Source organism: Mobula hypostoma, chromosome 28 (assembly GCF_963921235.1).
Source record: "Mobula hypostoma chromosome 28, sMobHyp1.1, whole genome shotgun sequence".
NCBI lineage: Eukaryota > Metazoa > Chordata > Chondrichthyes > Myliobatiformes > Myliobatidae > Mobula > Mobula hypostoma.
The window spans coordinates 3,723,657-3,740,546 of NC_086124.1; the positions used below are offsets into that span (position 1 = coordinate 3,723,657).

Sequence of the window (16,890 nt, forward strand, 5' to 3'; positions counted from 1 at the left end):
TTCAGAGGCATCCTTCCACTTGGTATCCTGTTACAACTATGAGTGGACCTTCATTCTGGGGTGAATTGCTCTGGTAAGACTGGCGTGGATTTCTTGTTATTGGTTGCCCTGAGAGATGGCGCCAGCGAACAACGCTGCCATGGATGACATCCTCCAGATGGTCCACAAAACTGTTTCTCTCACTTTTGCATCTTTTTCTTTTAAATGTTGCTTTGGTACTGTTGGGAGCCTGTGATCTACGGTTCGATGGTGTGTTTTTTGGGCTGATTGAGCGATCTGGCGCTTGTCTGTCTCCAAGAAAGTTCCAGCAGGCGAGCCTTGAGTCCTAGAAGCTTAGAGATGGGGCAAGAGACCACAGTCAACTCTCTTCCTCACTGACTAAAGTGTTGAGGAAGATTGAAATCATCGAGGCGAATATGGAAGGCGAGCAAGTGTTCAGCGTCATCTACCAGCCTGTCTGCCGGAGGGAGGTTCAGCGTGTGACGGTCTCTTCCTCTTTTTCTCTTTCTCGCCCCTTCCCCCTGCCTCACTTGTCCTTCCTGAGCATTTAAAAGGTCTCTCTTTCTCGCTCAGTGCTGCCGGAGAATGATACCAATGTTCTGGGTCTGTGGTTTGTGGATCAGACTAGTTCCTGGTCACTTCTTTTTCTACTGTTGCTTTATTTTGGACGACTTTGAATTGGGGCGGCCTGTGGATATTGAACACTGAACTGGAATGAATATAGAAAGTAGGTGCAGGAGTAGGCCATTCGGCCCTTCGAGCCTGCACTGCCATTTATTATGATCATGGTTGATCATCCAACTCAGAACCCTGCACCAGCCTTCCCTCCATACCCCCTGATCCCCGTAGCCACAAGGGCCATATCTAACTCCCTCTTAAATATAGCCAATGAACTGACCTCAACTGTTTCCTGTGGCAGAGAATTCCACAGATTCACCACTCTCTGTGTGAAGAAGTTTTTCCTAATCTCGGTCCTAAAAGGCTTCCCCCTTATCCTCAAACTGTGACCCCTCGTTCTGGAATATGGACTTTGATTTTTGTTTAATTTTGAGTTGTCGTTCATTTGTTCTTGTTGGAGTTTGTGAGGTTTGATTTTTGCGTGTGGGAGTTGGGTTGATGTTTTTTTCGAAAGAATTCTTTGGTGTTTCTTTGTCTCATTGACTGTGGGAGAAATGAATCTCAAGAGGTGTATACTGCATACACACTTCGATAATAAATGTGCTTTGAATCCTTTGGATCCTTTAATGTTGTATGACATTGATTCCCTAAGAAATTACTGCACCATCCAGGACATGCCCTCTTCTCACTGCTACCATCATGCAGGAGGTCCAGGAACCTGAAGAAGCAGACTCAGTGTTTTATTTCTGATAATTGAGAAACAATGTGGAATAGGCCTTTCCTGCCCTTCCAGCCCTGATTTAACCTGGCCTAATCACAGGACAATTTGCAATGACCAATTAACCTAGCAATTTTGGAACGTGGGAGGAAACCGGAGCACCCGGAGGAAACCCACAGTTACAGGGAGAGCGTACAAACTCCTTACAGGTAGCGGAAGGAATTGAACCCAGCTCTCCTGTACTGTAAAGTGTTCCAGGTTCAAGAACAGCTCCATCCCTTTAACCGTTCGGTTCTTGAAGCATCCGGCAAAACCCTGATCACTACAGTTTAGCATCACTGTGACCACTTAGGACTAAAATTTGGACATTTTTGTTCTAAGTGTATACGTCATAATTATGTAGATTTAGGTTTATACTTCTCTTGTGAATGCTGCTTATCTGATGCTATGCACCTGTGGTGCTGCAGTGCATTTTTCTCTGCACCTGTGCTTACATGTACTTGTGCATGTGTGAACAATAAACTCAACCTTGACTTTGGAGCAGGATTTACGGTCACACTGAGGAGCGGAGGTGTTTAAGGTAACTCCTCGAGGACAACCCTCATAAAAGTTGAGGTACATGTGTTGTAACTCAAATCAAGTTGCCGAAGGAACTCAGCAGATCGGGCAGCATCTGTGAAGGCCGAATTATGATCAGGTTTATTATCACTAACATTCGTTGTGAAATTTGTTCTGGGGCCTCAGTGCATTGTAACACACATAAAAATTACTACAGTTACAACAAGAAATAGAACAAACTTGTGCAAAAAGAGGAAAATGTGAGTTGGTGCTCATGGGTTTAATATCCATTAAAAATCTGATGCCAGTAGGGAAGAAGCTGCTCCTAAAACGTTGAGGGAGTCTTCAGGCTCCTGTACCTCCTCCCTGATGGTAGTGATGAGAAGAGTGGTCTTCAGGCTCCTGTACCTCCTCCCTGATGGTAGTAATGAGAAGAGGACATGTCATGCTTAGTGGAGGTCCTTCATGATGGACACCGCTTTTTTGAGGGATCACCCTTTGAAGATGTCCTCGAAGGTGGGGAGGCCAGTGTCTATGATGGATCTGGCTGAGTTTGCAACCCTCTGCAACTTACTCCGGTCCTGTGCAATGGCCACTTCATACCAGTCAGAATGCTTTCCATGATACATCTGTAGAAATTTGCTATAGAGTTTTTGTTGACATAAAAAGTAAATGTAGCCGCTGGTACGCCATGACTCCTTTGTGATTGTATCTCCATCACTTCTGGCCCAGAACATCGACAATGCCTTTACGTAGATGCTGCCTGACTCACTGATTTTCTCCAGCACCTAGTATTTTTCCCCCCTCAAGAAAGTCACTAAGGATTTTGGGCCTGATTTGTTTGAAACTTATTTTCAAACATAGTCTTTGTCATAAGCATGACAGAGTCTGCAGATGCTGGAAATCCGAAGCAACACACACAAAATGCAGGAAGAACTCAGCCGGTCAGGCGGCATCTGTGGAAGTGAGTAGTTCCTCGATGTTTTGGGCCAAGACCCTTCAGGACTGGAAAGGAAGAGGGAAGATGTCCTGGAGTTATGTTTCTGCAAGCATGCAGCAGATCCTCATCTCGTGCAAGTGCAGCTGCAGACGAATGCAATCCCGCTCATCTTCCGCTGAGCGAACACTGGAGGGTCCAGCCCCCAACCCAGTAAAGGATCCATTTGGCACACAGCCAGCTCTGGCGTTCCCTTCCCCAGCAGCTGCAGCAGGTGATCGTGAGGCATGTGCCACAACAGAGGCCAGCAGCTCCCCTGCCATCAGTCTCGCCAACAGATGGGTGAATGAGGCTGGTAGTATTCTACTTTACCAATATCCAGCAGAGTCCTTGTGATCACAACAAAAACATTTTGCTCCAATCATTGGATCGTGCACTGTTACTGACACCTTTTTCCTTGGGTGGCTTGCAGCCATTGAGCACATCTACATGAAACACTGTCATTGGAAATCAGCAACAGAGACCCTCAACGTGCTCTTTTCTCACTGTTGCCACGAGGGAAAAGGTACATGAGCCTCCGGACTCACGCCTCCAGGTTCAATAACAGTTACTACCCCTAAACCATCAGGTCCTTGAATAAGTGAGTACACTCACCCATCCATTGGGATGTTCCCACAACCAGTGATCACACTTGAAGGACTCTTTATCTCATGTTCTCGTCATTTATTGCTATTTATATTTGCATTTGCACAATTTATTATCTTTTGCATTCTGGCTGATCTTTTGTTGATCCTGTTAAAGCTGCTATTCTATAGATTTGTTGAATATGCCTGCAGGAGAGTGAATCTCAGGGTTGTATATGGTGACATGTACAGTTTGATAATAAAATATACTTTGAGCTCTGGCCAAAGCAGCTGCAACACTTTGCACAGCAATGCCAGCACCACCTCTATTCAGCAACTTGCTAGTAGGGTATTCTTACTCAAAATTGTAATTTGGGGTGCAGTGAAATGCATTGAAGGGAGCTTTCATAAAGTATGTTCCTTTTCCATGGGTGAGTAGCAAATTATTTTGTTTACTTTTCTAAGTTTGCTGCTTAATGCCACCTTTGTTTTCCATTGAACAATGTTGTGTAAATGTAGTTCAGTGATCTTCCCTATCATTTCTTTAATAACTTATTATGCCTTTAGATTCAGTAGAACAGCCTAGGCAATGTCAGATAAACATCTGTCTGCACTTCTGTCTTTCACATTGACCATGATGTCATTTATTCTCTCCTGCCTTTGATCCTATCACAGACTGTTTCTTTTGTCAGCTTCCCTTTTCTTTTGTCAAACTTCTATCTTTTGACTTTTTAATAGCCCTTATTATAAAATCATCATCACAGACATCTTAGCTGCTCATCTCTCCATACTTACTGCCTGTTACGCCACTGATGTTTAGAGCAGCAATGAAGATCCTCCATCTGTGGCAGTGTTCAGGGTTTCCTTCATCATGTCAGTAGCTTCCTCTTGGCTTTCACTACTGTCACATCACACTCTGGATTCTTCATTGCTGTTTCCATCACAAATTTGTTTTGCTAACCCTGAGCTGAAGCCCTGAACCTGGAGGACTGGTGGACCAGTTGGAGTCTGACTTCTACCCTTTGACCTGTTTTGCATGGGTGACCCTACCAAGAGCCAAAGCATAAAGCCCTGACTCCAGCCAGCATAGCTCTCTGGGTCATTGAGGCACACAAGCCTCCAAACCCTACAACAAGGTTTTGGTTCTCTTGGAAGATAAAGATTAGCTTAATAGAAGCTAATTTAAATCAAAAGAAGCTAGTTTTAAAGATCAGCTTTATTTGTCACATGTACATTCAAGCATATAGTGAAATGTGTCATTTGTGCAAATGACCAACACAGTCTGAATGTGTGCTGGGACTCAGGCATACAGATATGTTGGACTTTTCAATTTAATAACTTTAGTTATTCAGAAATAGCATCTATAGGTTGGATGTTGGTAATGCAGAGCAGATAGTACTGGACAATATTTATTCCTCAACAGACACACAAAATGCTGCGGGAATTCAGCAGGTCACACCAACATCTATGGAAATGAATAAACAGTCGAAATTTCAGGCTGAGACCCTTCATCAGGACTAGAAAGGAAGGGGGAAGATGGCAGAATAGGCGGCTTGCTGGAAGGTGATAGGTGAAGCCAGGTGGGTGGGAAACGTCAAGGGCTGGATAAGAAGAAATCTGATAGGAGAGGTGAGTGGACCATAGGTGAAAGGGAAGGAGGAGGGGACCCAGAGGGAAGAAATAGGCAGATGAGAAGAGGATAAAGGTCATAGTGGAGAGTAGAGGAAGTTGGGAGGAAGGGTCGATGGGGAAATGGATATTTGTGGCATCAGGTTGGAGGCTACTCAGGCGGAGTATAAGGTGTTACTCCTTCACCCTAAGGCACAAGAGGAGGCCATGGATTGGTATGTCAGAATAGGAATGGGAATTAAAATGTTTGGTCATTGTGGTTCCTCAATCAGTATACTGAAGAAAACACATCTGCTCATTGTCACGTTTCTGTTTTGGTAGCTTGTCGTTGTTACCCTCCAGTAGTGACTCCAATTGGGAAGTATTTCACGACAGTGGTTGTAAAAACAATGAGATAAAATGCATACCTGCCTTGGAAACCATACCTCAGGAAAGATGCATTGACCCAAGTACTTTTATCCAAATTGTTTGCTAATTTATTCTAAATGTTTTAAAATGTGAAAGTGCTAACAGAACAGTTTATCTGGCGTGAAAGTCACAATATCAGAGCTGAATCTTTTTTGAGTGGAATTGGGAAGCACATTTTTAGTTATATATTGAGCAAGTTTGACAGTCTCAAAATAAAAATGTTGGATTTGTGTTAAGAAGGTATTTTTCAAAGAACAAAAATCAGGGAATGGAGATGAGATAGTAATTTGCTGTGTTCTGATTCAATGGCGAAACAGAGAGTTGTGTGTTGATGGGCTTGCTTAGTGTTGGCGTTCCCGTGGCACATTGTTGACTGGTATAAAGTGGATCTCAAAGGTTCATTTTATTATCAAAGTCTGTACGCAGAATACAACTCTTCTCCAGATGGCCATATAATACAGAAAACTGTAAGTATGTGAAAAAAAGACATCACCCCCCCCCATGAAAAGAACAAGAAACTCGCAAACTTCAAACATCCCCAACCCCTTCTCTCGCATGAAAACTTAACAGATCACCCAAAGTCCAATCCACCAACTTGTGACAAGAAAGAATGGGCGGGAGCATGAACACGTTTACCGAGGCCCTGGTTAAACATCCCTCTGTGGTTTGTTGCCTTGCTCTAATTCCTGAGAGGAAACACAGCAGAGTTATGCAACTGTGACTTGTTGGAATTGTGTGCAATTAAATCTGAGTAAGATTATAACAAGAGCAGGTTGGTAGCTGCATTGTTTCTGGGTTCTATTGTTGGGAAAAGAATGAATTCCCTAGAGTGCATGAATTAAAGATAATTAATAAACACACAAAACACCGGAGGAACTCAGCAGGTCAGGCAGCATCTATGGAAAAGAATAAACAGTCGGCATATCAGCTGACCTGGAACTGTTTCCAGCAACTGCAGACTTTCTCGTGTTTGTAATTGTTTTTGTTTTTTAAGCTTTAATATGTAGATTTGGGTGTAGGGTAGAGATCGTCTCTAACAAAGGAGGTGTTAAGACATTCTTCCTTCCACTAGCCTGCAGGTCACTCTCGGGCAAGGTGTAACACCTGCTTAGCCCCCTGATCAGGGTCACGTCAAGCCAGGGTGGATTGTCGTATGAGCGGCCAGTGCATATCTCAGGTTTTGATTATGCAACCACTGATGCCAGCAGACAGTCTCTGAAGAGTATTGATAATTATACCCTATTGTAAAGATACTGCCCGGAAGGCGGCAGTGGAAAGACCATGATTGCCCATGTCATATGACACGGCTCGTCATGATGTAGATTTAGTGATGCACATGGATATGAGTAACCTGTGATGAGCAGCAAATAATAAACATCTGAAGAATGAACATAGTACAGATTAGTGGGCTGACGTGTGATGAAATGTTTTCAACCTGAAGCTGTTTCTTTCTCCATTGATGCGTTCTGACCTTGAGTATGTCTTGCATTTTAATTTGTGATTTCTGACATCTGCACTATTATTTTGATTTTCAAACAATTGTTGCAAAGTATAACTAATTAAGTTTTGATTATTCTTTGTGCTATCACATTTTAGGGCAGGGATTCCCAAGCTGGGGTCCACAGACCCCTCTGTTAATGGTAAGGGTCCATGGCATTTTTAAAAAAAAGGTTGGGCTTTGTTTTAGGGGTATGGAGGGCTATGATCTAGGTTTGGGTCAATGAGACTAAGTAGTATAATAGTTTGCCATGAACTAGATGAGCGTAGTGACATCTGCACGGGACGTTGAGGTGAGTGGTCCCAGGTTCAGGTCCGGCGGCTCCTTGCACCCTTTCTATCTGTGTTGGGTTGAATGTCGAGCTAGCAACTCGCCCTCTCAAAAAAGACCAGACAAATGCTGAGGAAACGGCAAGGTTGTCAAAGAGGAAAACAGCATGAACTAGATGGATCAAAGGGCCTGTTTCTGTGTTTTAGTGCTCTATGATTTTATTCCAGGCAACATGTAGTACCAGAGGGATTAATATAATATTTAGTGAACCAAAAGTGAAATATTTAGTTTGTTGTCATTCCATGAATTAATTTCGTGGTTTATCTTGAGGTAAAAATCTTCACTGTAACCACACTAAATTAATATTTGAACCTATTTTATTTGCCCTTCAGACTTTATGAATGTTCTGTAACAATATGCAACATGAAATGTTATTTTAGAGTGATCACACGTTTACAAGGAGGCCTGCCGGAGGAATATATTCATTATCAGGATCCCCACTGTCCTTGCTGTGCTGAGAATCAGGTTTAATATCACCGGCATATGTCATGAAATTTGTTTTATGGCAGCAATACATTGCAATGCATATTAATAGAAACTAAATTACAATAAGTATATATAAAAACAAACTAGTGTAAAAAGAGTTTTTATATAAAAAAAACTAAATAGTGAGGCAGTGTTCATGGGTTCATTGTCCATTCATAAAACTGATGGCAGAGGGGAAGAATCTGTTCCTGAAAAGTTGAATGTGTGTCTTCAGGCTCCTGTAGCTCTCCCTTGATGGTAGCAATGAGAACAAGGCACGTCCTGCATCGCTTTTTGAAGGTGTCCTCTGCTATGGAGGCTAGTACCGTGATAGAGCTGGCAGTGTTTCCAACGTCCTGCAGCTTTTTCACGATCCTGTGCAGTGGTCCCCCCATACCTGAGGGTGATGCAGCCAGCTGGAATGCCCTCCGTGGTACACCTGTAGAAATTTACAAGTGTCATTGGTGACATCCCAAATCTCCTCAAACTGCTAATGAAATATAGCCGCTGTTGTGCCTTCTTTGTAGCTGCATCGATATGTTGGGCCCAGGATAGATATGTCCTCATACCTTCAGGAACTTGAAATTGCTGACCTTTCCACTGCTGATCCAGTGTGTGTTCCCTCAACTTCCCCTTTCTGAAGTCCACAGTAAGTGTCTTGGTCTTACTGATGATATGCGCAAGGTTGCTGATACGACACACTCAACTAGGTGATTGCTCTTGTACACACCTCCTGGTCATCTGAAATTCTGCCAACAATCGTTGTGGTGTTAGCAGATTTATAGATGGCGTTTGAGCTATGCCTAACCACACAGCTGTGGGTATAGAGAGAGTAGAGCAGTGGACTAAGCACACACCCTTGAGGTATGCCAGTTTTGATTGACAGCAAGGAGTAGAAGTTATTTCTGATCTATACTGACTATGGTCTCCTGGTGAGGAAGTCGAGGATTCAGTTTTAGAGGGAGGGACAGAGGCCCAGGTTTTGGAGCTTGTTGATTAGAACTGTGGGTATGGTTGTGTTGAACACTGAGCAGTACTCAACAAACACAGCCTCTGATGTAGGTTTTATTATTGTCCAAGGCTGAGTGGAGAGCCAGTGAGATTGCATCAGCGGTAGATCTATTTTTGCAATCGGCAAATTGCTGCAGGTTCAGTTCCTTGCTTTGGGAGGAGTTGTGGGCATTTCCAACCTGTCAAAGCACCTCGTCACAGTAGATGAGTACAACTTGGTGATGGTCATTAAGGAATCTTGCCCTGCTCTTCTTGTGCACTAGTATGATTGTCACCCTTCTGAAGCAGGTGGGAACTTCCAACTGCAGCACTGAGAGATTGAAAATGTCCTTGAACACTCCCTCCAGTTGGTTGGCACGTTTTCAGAACCCTGGCAGGTGCATCATCTGGGCCTGGCATCTTGAAAGATGTTCTGGTGTCGGCCTCCGAAACAGAGATCACAGGATCACCAGATGCTGCAGGAATTCGTACAGTTATAGTTTTGTTTTCTCTTTCAAGTCATGCATAAAAGACATTGAGCTCATCTGGGAGTGAAACATCACAGCCATTCGTGATGTTAAGTTCTGCTTTGTTGGAGGTAATGGCCTGCAAACTTTGCCAGAGCTGACGTGTATCTAATTCCATCTCTATCTTCAATTTTATTTGTTTTCCACTCTTAAAATAGCCTTCTGTACATCATACCTGGACTACTTGTATAGTTCTGGATCACTGCTCTTGAATGCCTCAGCAGGCTACAAATCTTCTGGCCCTTCCATGGCTTTTGTTTTGGGTATGCCTTGTATGTTCTTGAAGGTACATGCCTATTCACACAGGTCTTGATGAAGTCGGTAAAACCGTGGTGCATTCATTCAGATTCAAAGATGAATCCCCGAATATTGTCCTGTCCACCAATTCAGAGCAGCCATGCAAGTGCCCCACTGCCTCCCTTGACCATACTTTTGTGGTCCTCCCCACTGGTGCTGCAGTCTTTGGTCTCTGTCTATACACTGGGAGTAAAACTACAGCCAGGTGATTGGACTTCCCAAAGTGTGGGCGTAGATTGGCACGGTAAGCCTTCTTGATGGTGGTATAACAGTGATCAAGTGTATTGGCTCCTCTGGTTCCACAGTTGATATGTTGGTGTCTCTTCTCTCTATTATCATCAGGCAGGAGGTACAGGAGCCTTGGGTCCCACACCACCAGGTTCAGGAACAGTTATTACCCTACAACACACATCCAAGTTGCTGGTGAACGCAGCAGGCCAGGCAGCATCTCTAGGAAGAGGTACAGTCGGCGTTACGGGCCCTGGCGAAGGGTCTCGGCCTGAAACGTCGACTGTACCTCTTCCTAGAGATGCTGCCTGGCCTGCTCCATTCGCCAGCAACTTGGATGTGTTTGCTTGAATTTCCAGCATCTGCAGAGTTCCTCGTGATTACCCTACAACCATCAGGCTCATGAACCAGCATGGGTAGCTTCATTCACCTCAACACTGAACTGATTCCACAACCTGTGGACTCGTTTTGAACAATTTTTATGTTCGCAATACTTATTTTAATTTGCACAATTTGTCTTTTGCACATTGGTTGTTTGTCAGTCTTCATTTATACAGTGAATTCTGGTTAATTGGGACACTTGGATTACTTCGTAATTCTTAACTTGTTGAAGTAGTGAGATCGTTTCATTTTCATTCCTGGCCGTTTGTGGCATCTCCAAGCCTGAATGCCTGAAACCGCGGTGAGCAAAGTAGTTCTGAATTGTCTTGCTGCTTATTTCTTGCCAGCTATCAATGACAAAAGTCACTGCTTTTTGAATGCAAACATGCAACTGATGCTATTTAAAAATTGTTCGCTCTGCTCTAAGCACTGTGTAGTGTTTAATGGCTACACAAGTGCACGCGATTAACACTAGTTAGAAACTGTTCGGCATCAGTCTCCTGCCCCAGTTAAGCAGCATAGTGTCCCAAATAAACTATTTTTCCAATCTTAGTGTTTGTTCTTTTAAGAGTTGTCCCATATAAGTGCTGCTCTGATTAACCAATGGCCTAATTAACCAGAATCCACTGGTTTTTCATAATTCTAATGTATTTCTTAATTTTCCTGTAAGTGCCCTGCAAGAAAAGGAACCTCAGGGTTGTATATGGTGACATATGTACTTTGATAATTTACTTTGAACTTTGATATGCTCATGTTGTCTTCAGTCTATCATATATTTCCCCCGTAAATTCTAATTGATAAAATTATTCGTAAGACAGTAAACTTGGGTGAAGATGGTGAGGGGTGGGAGCAGGTTGCCACATGCATGGGGAATGATACGATAACTATAAAGAAGTGGGGTGGTGGATAGTTGCCAGTACACGTTGGAGCGAATACAATTTGTGGATGTGTCAGACAAACTTTGACAGTCTTTGCAAATTTGCCACAGCTGTTTCCAAAGTGAAGTGCAAGAAGGACTGCAGTGCTTCCGATAGGAAATCTCTCTTCATTGCACTGAGTAAGATGTTGGCAATCTGGGCGTTATTAATCCAATGCTTCAGAGCACAAGTATGTGAGACGTCTTGCTAAAACGTGCTGGGTCAATGGTCTGAACACTTCCATTGTCTATGCACACCGTACAGAAATAAAGTTTGCAAGATTAGCTCTTGTATCAGTGAACTCATCAGTACTCACTTTAATGCTTCGTGTGCTGCATCTTGAGTCAAATTATCTCAAGTTCTATCAGATCTTTGTGCGTTGATTGTTAAATTTTTTTCATCATTTGTTTGTCAAAAAATATAACTTTCTCAATTTACCCCTATCTTTTTAAAGAATAATCATCTTGAAATCGTATTTTCCTGACAGATAGCTCCTGTGGGAATTGAGTAAACGCTGATGTGTTTGGACATCCTCATTATTTGAGGCATAACCTCAGCTATTTATGTACCAATGGCTTTACTGTAAATTGAGTTTTATTTAGAAGGCAAGCATTCGAGTGAGGACCGTTCATGGCTTTCTTTCTACAGTTATGCCTACATGTACAGATTATTAAACTCTTTTTTCCCTGAGTTTCAGCTATTCACTCTTTATGATGTCCTTGGTTCATGGGAAGACACATCAGATTTAAAAGTCGAAAGTACATTTATTATCGAAGTATATGTACTACGTACAATGTTGAGGTTCATCTCCTTACAGGCAGCCGCAAGACAAACCCCAACAGAACCCATTTTAAAGAAATCAAATGCCCAGTGTGCAGGGAAAAAAAACAAATCATGCAAACAATAAAAGTAAGCAAATAACATTCAGAACTGAAGTTCACAAAGTGAGTCCACAGCCACAGTGTCGATTATTACTGCAACTGATCCCGGACCCCATTAGTTGCAGGACAAGCTCAGTTCAGCACAAAGTGAGTAAACCTCACAGATCAGCGAGCTGAGCACTGGCCCGTCCACCCTTCTCTCTGGCCCAGACAGCCTGACCTTTTCCATCTGGCACGGTGCTGAAATTGGCCAAACTTTGGGTCGTTCTTTGCTCTTGGACCTGCGCCCTGCCACTGTGATGTTCTCTTGGGCCCTGGACCCACCACCTCAATTCAGCCCGAACCCGACCTTTCCAATTCAGCCCAGTGCTTAAATCGGTCAAACCTCTGCTTGTTCCTCGCTGTCGAGTGCGGGCCCTGCCACCTGTAGCAATCAGACAGCCCTGGCTCAAGGTATCGGAGATCTTAAATAACGTTTGAAATATTCAACTTGGTACAGAGGTCAGAATATTAGGTACATATCTTATATGAACTGAGATTTATTGGTGTATTCTGTGTCATCATGTGATGCAGAATATAAATGTGCGGCTCCTGCGATATCCAAATTCATGTCTGAAGTATTTGGAATTCTTATGGTGCATTCTGGTAATCATTTTAACAGTATCTCATTCTAATGTAACATATTAGAGTAAATGCATGAGCAAGTCATCTTCATTGCCTTTTTTTTGTTAAGCCTGTATCGAATTTAATGACAAGTGGGTATTCCTCTGTTTAGAAAAAGATGAACTGAACAGCCATAGCTTCTAAAGTACTGAATTTATTAGGGGTGCCAAGGTAGTGTAGCAGTTAGCGAGATGCTATTGCAGCTCGGGACGTTGGAGTTCAGTTCTATCGTCCTCTTATATTTTTGTTCCTAGTTCCTAACCTGAGCTGGTGCTCATCAGTGTCTGAGAGATCCATCCACTCCCATTCCCTCCACCTGCACTTCCAAGCACTCGCTATGGATTGGCGAGGAAAGCGCTGGAAGTATCATGGCTGCCTCTATACCCTGAAAACTCCACGAGCGAGAGACCTGCGTATTTGTCACGGCACCATTGTTGTGCACGCGCCGCAGAAATGGTACCAGCGCCGCCTTTCGTCAGCCAAAAGCTCCCCGGGGGCTAGGTACGGATCGTGGGGCTGAGGGAAAGGACTGGGACTGACCTGGGTTTGCAGGGCCACGGTGTTTCCGGAGTTCCGCAATTATCCCTCAGTTACGCTGCAGGCACCGGTGTTGATGAAAACCCCTGCCTGAAGCCCTGCTCCTACCGGCTGCCGATCCTCAAAAGCCTTGAGTTCACTGAGCACATGCACAATTTTCTAAGTTTAAGCGTCCTTCCTGTGAGTGCGTGGGTTTCCTCTGGGTGCTCTGGTTTCCTCAGACAATCCAAAGACATACCAGTTAGATTAATTGGCTGTCATAAATTGCCTTGTGGTTAGGCTAGGGTTAAATTGGTGGGTTACTGGGTGGTGCAGCTCGTTGGGCCAGAAGGGCCCGTTCTAAATAAATAAAAATAAATATTGGTTCAGTTGATGATTTTTAAAAAGTGGAAGCTCTTTTTGTGGCCAATTGAGAACATTTCATTCCTGCTTCAGGTCTACACAGTTCAAATTAATGTTTGGAAGTATTTCCCATTCCCTTTCCTTTTGGTTTCCATGTGATTTGAAGCCACAAATGCAAAATGGCAGTTACTTGCACAAGAAGGAAGAAAACTTCTGGAATTTATAATGTAAACTTGGTTTTTACCAGAACAGCTCTTTTGTGGGATGCACTTAGAATGAGTAAGGGTGGAGTATTTTTGGATTTATAAGTTGTTTTAGCCGAAAGATTGTTTTAAGAAAACTCTCCCAAATTGCAGATATGAGCTGAGAATTGGTGGATGGAGTTTAACCAAGATAAATGTGAGGTGTTGCATCTTGGTGGGGCAAATGCAGGGAGACGGTACAGGGCGAGGTCCTTAACAGTGTTGCTGGGCAGAGAGATCTTGGGATCCAAGTTCTTAGCTCTTTGAAAGTGGCTACACAGGTTGATAGGGTGATTAAGAAGGCTTATGGAATGCTTGTTTTTATCAGTCAAAGCATTGAGTTCAACAATCAGGAGGTTGTGTTGCAACTTTATAGAATTCCTGTTTGGCCCCATCTGGAGTATAGTGTACAGTTCTAGTCGTCCCACTATAGGAAGGATGTTGGGGCTTTGGAGAGGGTGCCTAAAAGGTTTACCACGATGCTGCCTGGTTGAGAGGACATATGCTGTGATAGGCTGGATAAACTTGGGTTGTTTAATCTGAAGTGTCGGAGGTTGAGGGCAGATCTGATGGATGTTTGCAAGATTGTGAGAGGCATAGCGTGGACACAGTATTTGTTTCCCAAGGTAAAAATTCCAGAGGGCATTCATTGAAGGCGAGAGGGGGTGGGTTCAAAGGGGATGTGAGGGGTAAGTTTTTTACCCAGTTGGTGGTAAAAGCAAATACATTAGAGGCTTTTAAGAGATGTTTGGATTGGCACATGGATGTGAGGAAGAAGGAGTGATGTGGACATTGTGTAGGTAGGAGGAACTAGTATTTGGATGTTTTTGATTTGCTTTTTAGCGGATTCAGCACAACATTGTGGACCAAATGGCTGTATCCTTCAGTGTTCTATGTTTCAAAAAAAAATGCAGTTATCAGAAATTAAGATTCTAGACATACTCAAGGTAAAACAGCATTAGTGCAGAAGGAACCAGCTTCAGATTGATAACACTTCATCCAATGATTCTGCTGTTTAAAAAAAAAGGTTGAAGTTGTCATACTATTATTGTACTCTCCTAAAAAAAACTATTATTAATGTCAAATTATTATTTGCATTTCCAGATCTGTATCTTGATGAGCACCTGAACGTCGATCATGCCTTTAGTGACAAGGAACATTGAACCAAGACACTTGTGTCGCCAGCCTTTGCCCAGTAACGTTTTGAGTGAACTGGAATGTGTAACAAACATCACACTTTCAAATGTCATCAGGCAACTTGGCAGCTTGAGTAAGTCACGTCTGTTTCAAATTCTTGCATTTTGAAAGCAGTTTGTTTTTGCCCGCTGGTGGAGTCTGCAGAAGTTGCTATTCAGGACTTGATGTTGCATTACAAAATAGTGCACAAATGTAGAAATAATGCATGAATAAGACTGAGATATAGGAGCAGAATTAGGCCATTTGGCCCATTGAGTCTGTTCTGCATCTCATCATGGCTGATCCATTTCCCCCTCAGCCCCAATCTCCTGCCTTCTCCCCATATCCCTTCATGCCCTGACTAATCAAGATTCTATCAACCTTTGCCTTAAATGTACCCAGTGACTTAACCTCCATAGCCACATGTGGCAATAATTTCACAGATACTCCAATCTCTGGCTAAAGAAATTCCTCCTCATCCTTTCTAAATGGCCTCTATTCTGAGGCTGTGTGCTCTGATCTTAGGCTACCCCACCATAGGAAACATCCTCTCCACGTCCACTCCATCACGGCCTTCAACATTCAGTAGGTTTCAATAAGATTCCCCCCATTCTTCTGAATTCCAATGAGTACAGGCCCAGAGCCATCAAATGCTCCTTATATGATAAGCCTTTCAATCCCGGAATCATTTTCATGAACCTCCTTTGAACCCTCTCCTATGAACCCAACTCTGATTCTGAAATGAATAATGAAAACAAAAGGTATAACACGCTGGTGCCAATGGGTTTATGGACCATTCAGTAAATGAATGACAGAGGGGAAGAAGTTGTTCTTGAATCGCTGAGTGTGGGTCTTCGGGCCTCTATCTCCTTACTAATGGACACCACCTTGTAGTAGCTACTCAAACAAAGGAACATCACTGTTAGAAACCAAGCATAGGAAATTATCCCTTATGACGCACCTTCTGATCCAATCCAATAATAATGTTTAAAGTTGAAGAAATGTATTTGATCCTTTATTAAACTAGTAGAAGAACAAGCAATCTTGAAGCAATTTAAACTCATGTTCAAAGTACATCTACTATTGAGGCATGTATGTGTTATACAACCTTGAGATTCATCTCCTAGCAGGTGGCTTCAAAACAAAGATACCCAAAAGAATCTATGAAAACAGACCGTCGAACAGCCACTGTGCAGAGAGGGGGAGAAAAGCAAATCATGCAAACAATTACCACAAACAACTAGCATTCTGAACTGAAGTCCACAGAGTAGAGATCCATAGTTCAGCGCAGAGCCGAGTAAACGTTGCAGAGCGGTGAGGTGAACAGGCCCATCCCTCACTTCAGGGCCCCGACACCCTGACCTTTTCACTCTGGCCCTGCGCCTAAATTAACATACAATCGTCTGGTTCAATCGCTTCAATTCGCTCTGGTGCCTGGAACTAGAACTAGTGAAATTAAGTGTCAACAAAGAAGATGTAATTCCCGGTGGTCTCTAACTCACTCTAGACTAAAATTCTAAAAGCAAAGCATTAATATAACTAAACTTTTCACTTTTACCATTACTGTCACCCATATGACTACCATAATAAACGTACAACACGAAATTCAATGCCGATTTTTAAAAAAAAACACAGATATGTGGCTCTTGCATCCCAGCCCCCTAATTATTGTACTATAATAATTACAACTACAGGTGGTGTCGTGTCGGACTTCGGGACAAAAGGACCCAAGTTCGAATCTAGCCGGCTCCCCTGCACGCTTTCCATCCATGCTGGGTTATGTGCTGGTGATCTCTTTAGAAACTCAACTGGCAGAAGGCAAGGCAAACCACTGCTGTAACTTGCCTCGTACGTGGTTCCCCACTACATCAGAGAGGCGAGGAGGGAAATCATCCACTAACCGGAGAAACTCTGGATGCAATGTA

At 43.1% G+C, this 16,890-nt stretch overlaps 1 protein-coding gene across 1 annotated transcript in view; it reads left to right on the plus strand.

The window, feature by feature from the left end:
* wasf2 (WASP family member 2) overlaps positions 1-16,890 on the plus strand; it is a 72,774-nt gene that overhangs the window by 18,568 nt on the left and 37,316 nt on the right. Inside the window, exon 2 of the mRNA XM_063034827.1 lies at positions 14,894-15,059. Coding sequence (XP_062890897.1) covers positions 14,927-15,059 — 133 coding nt within the window. The 5' untranslated portion in view covers positions 14,894-14,926. The remainder of the gene's footprint in view (positions 1-14,893; positions 15,060-16,890) is intronic.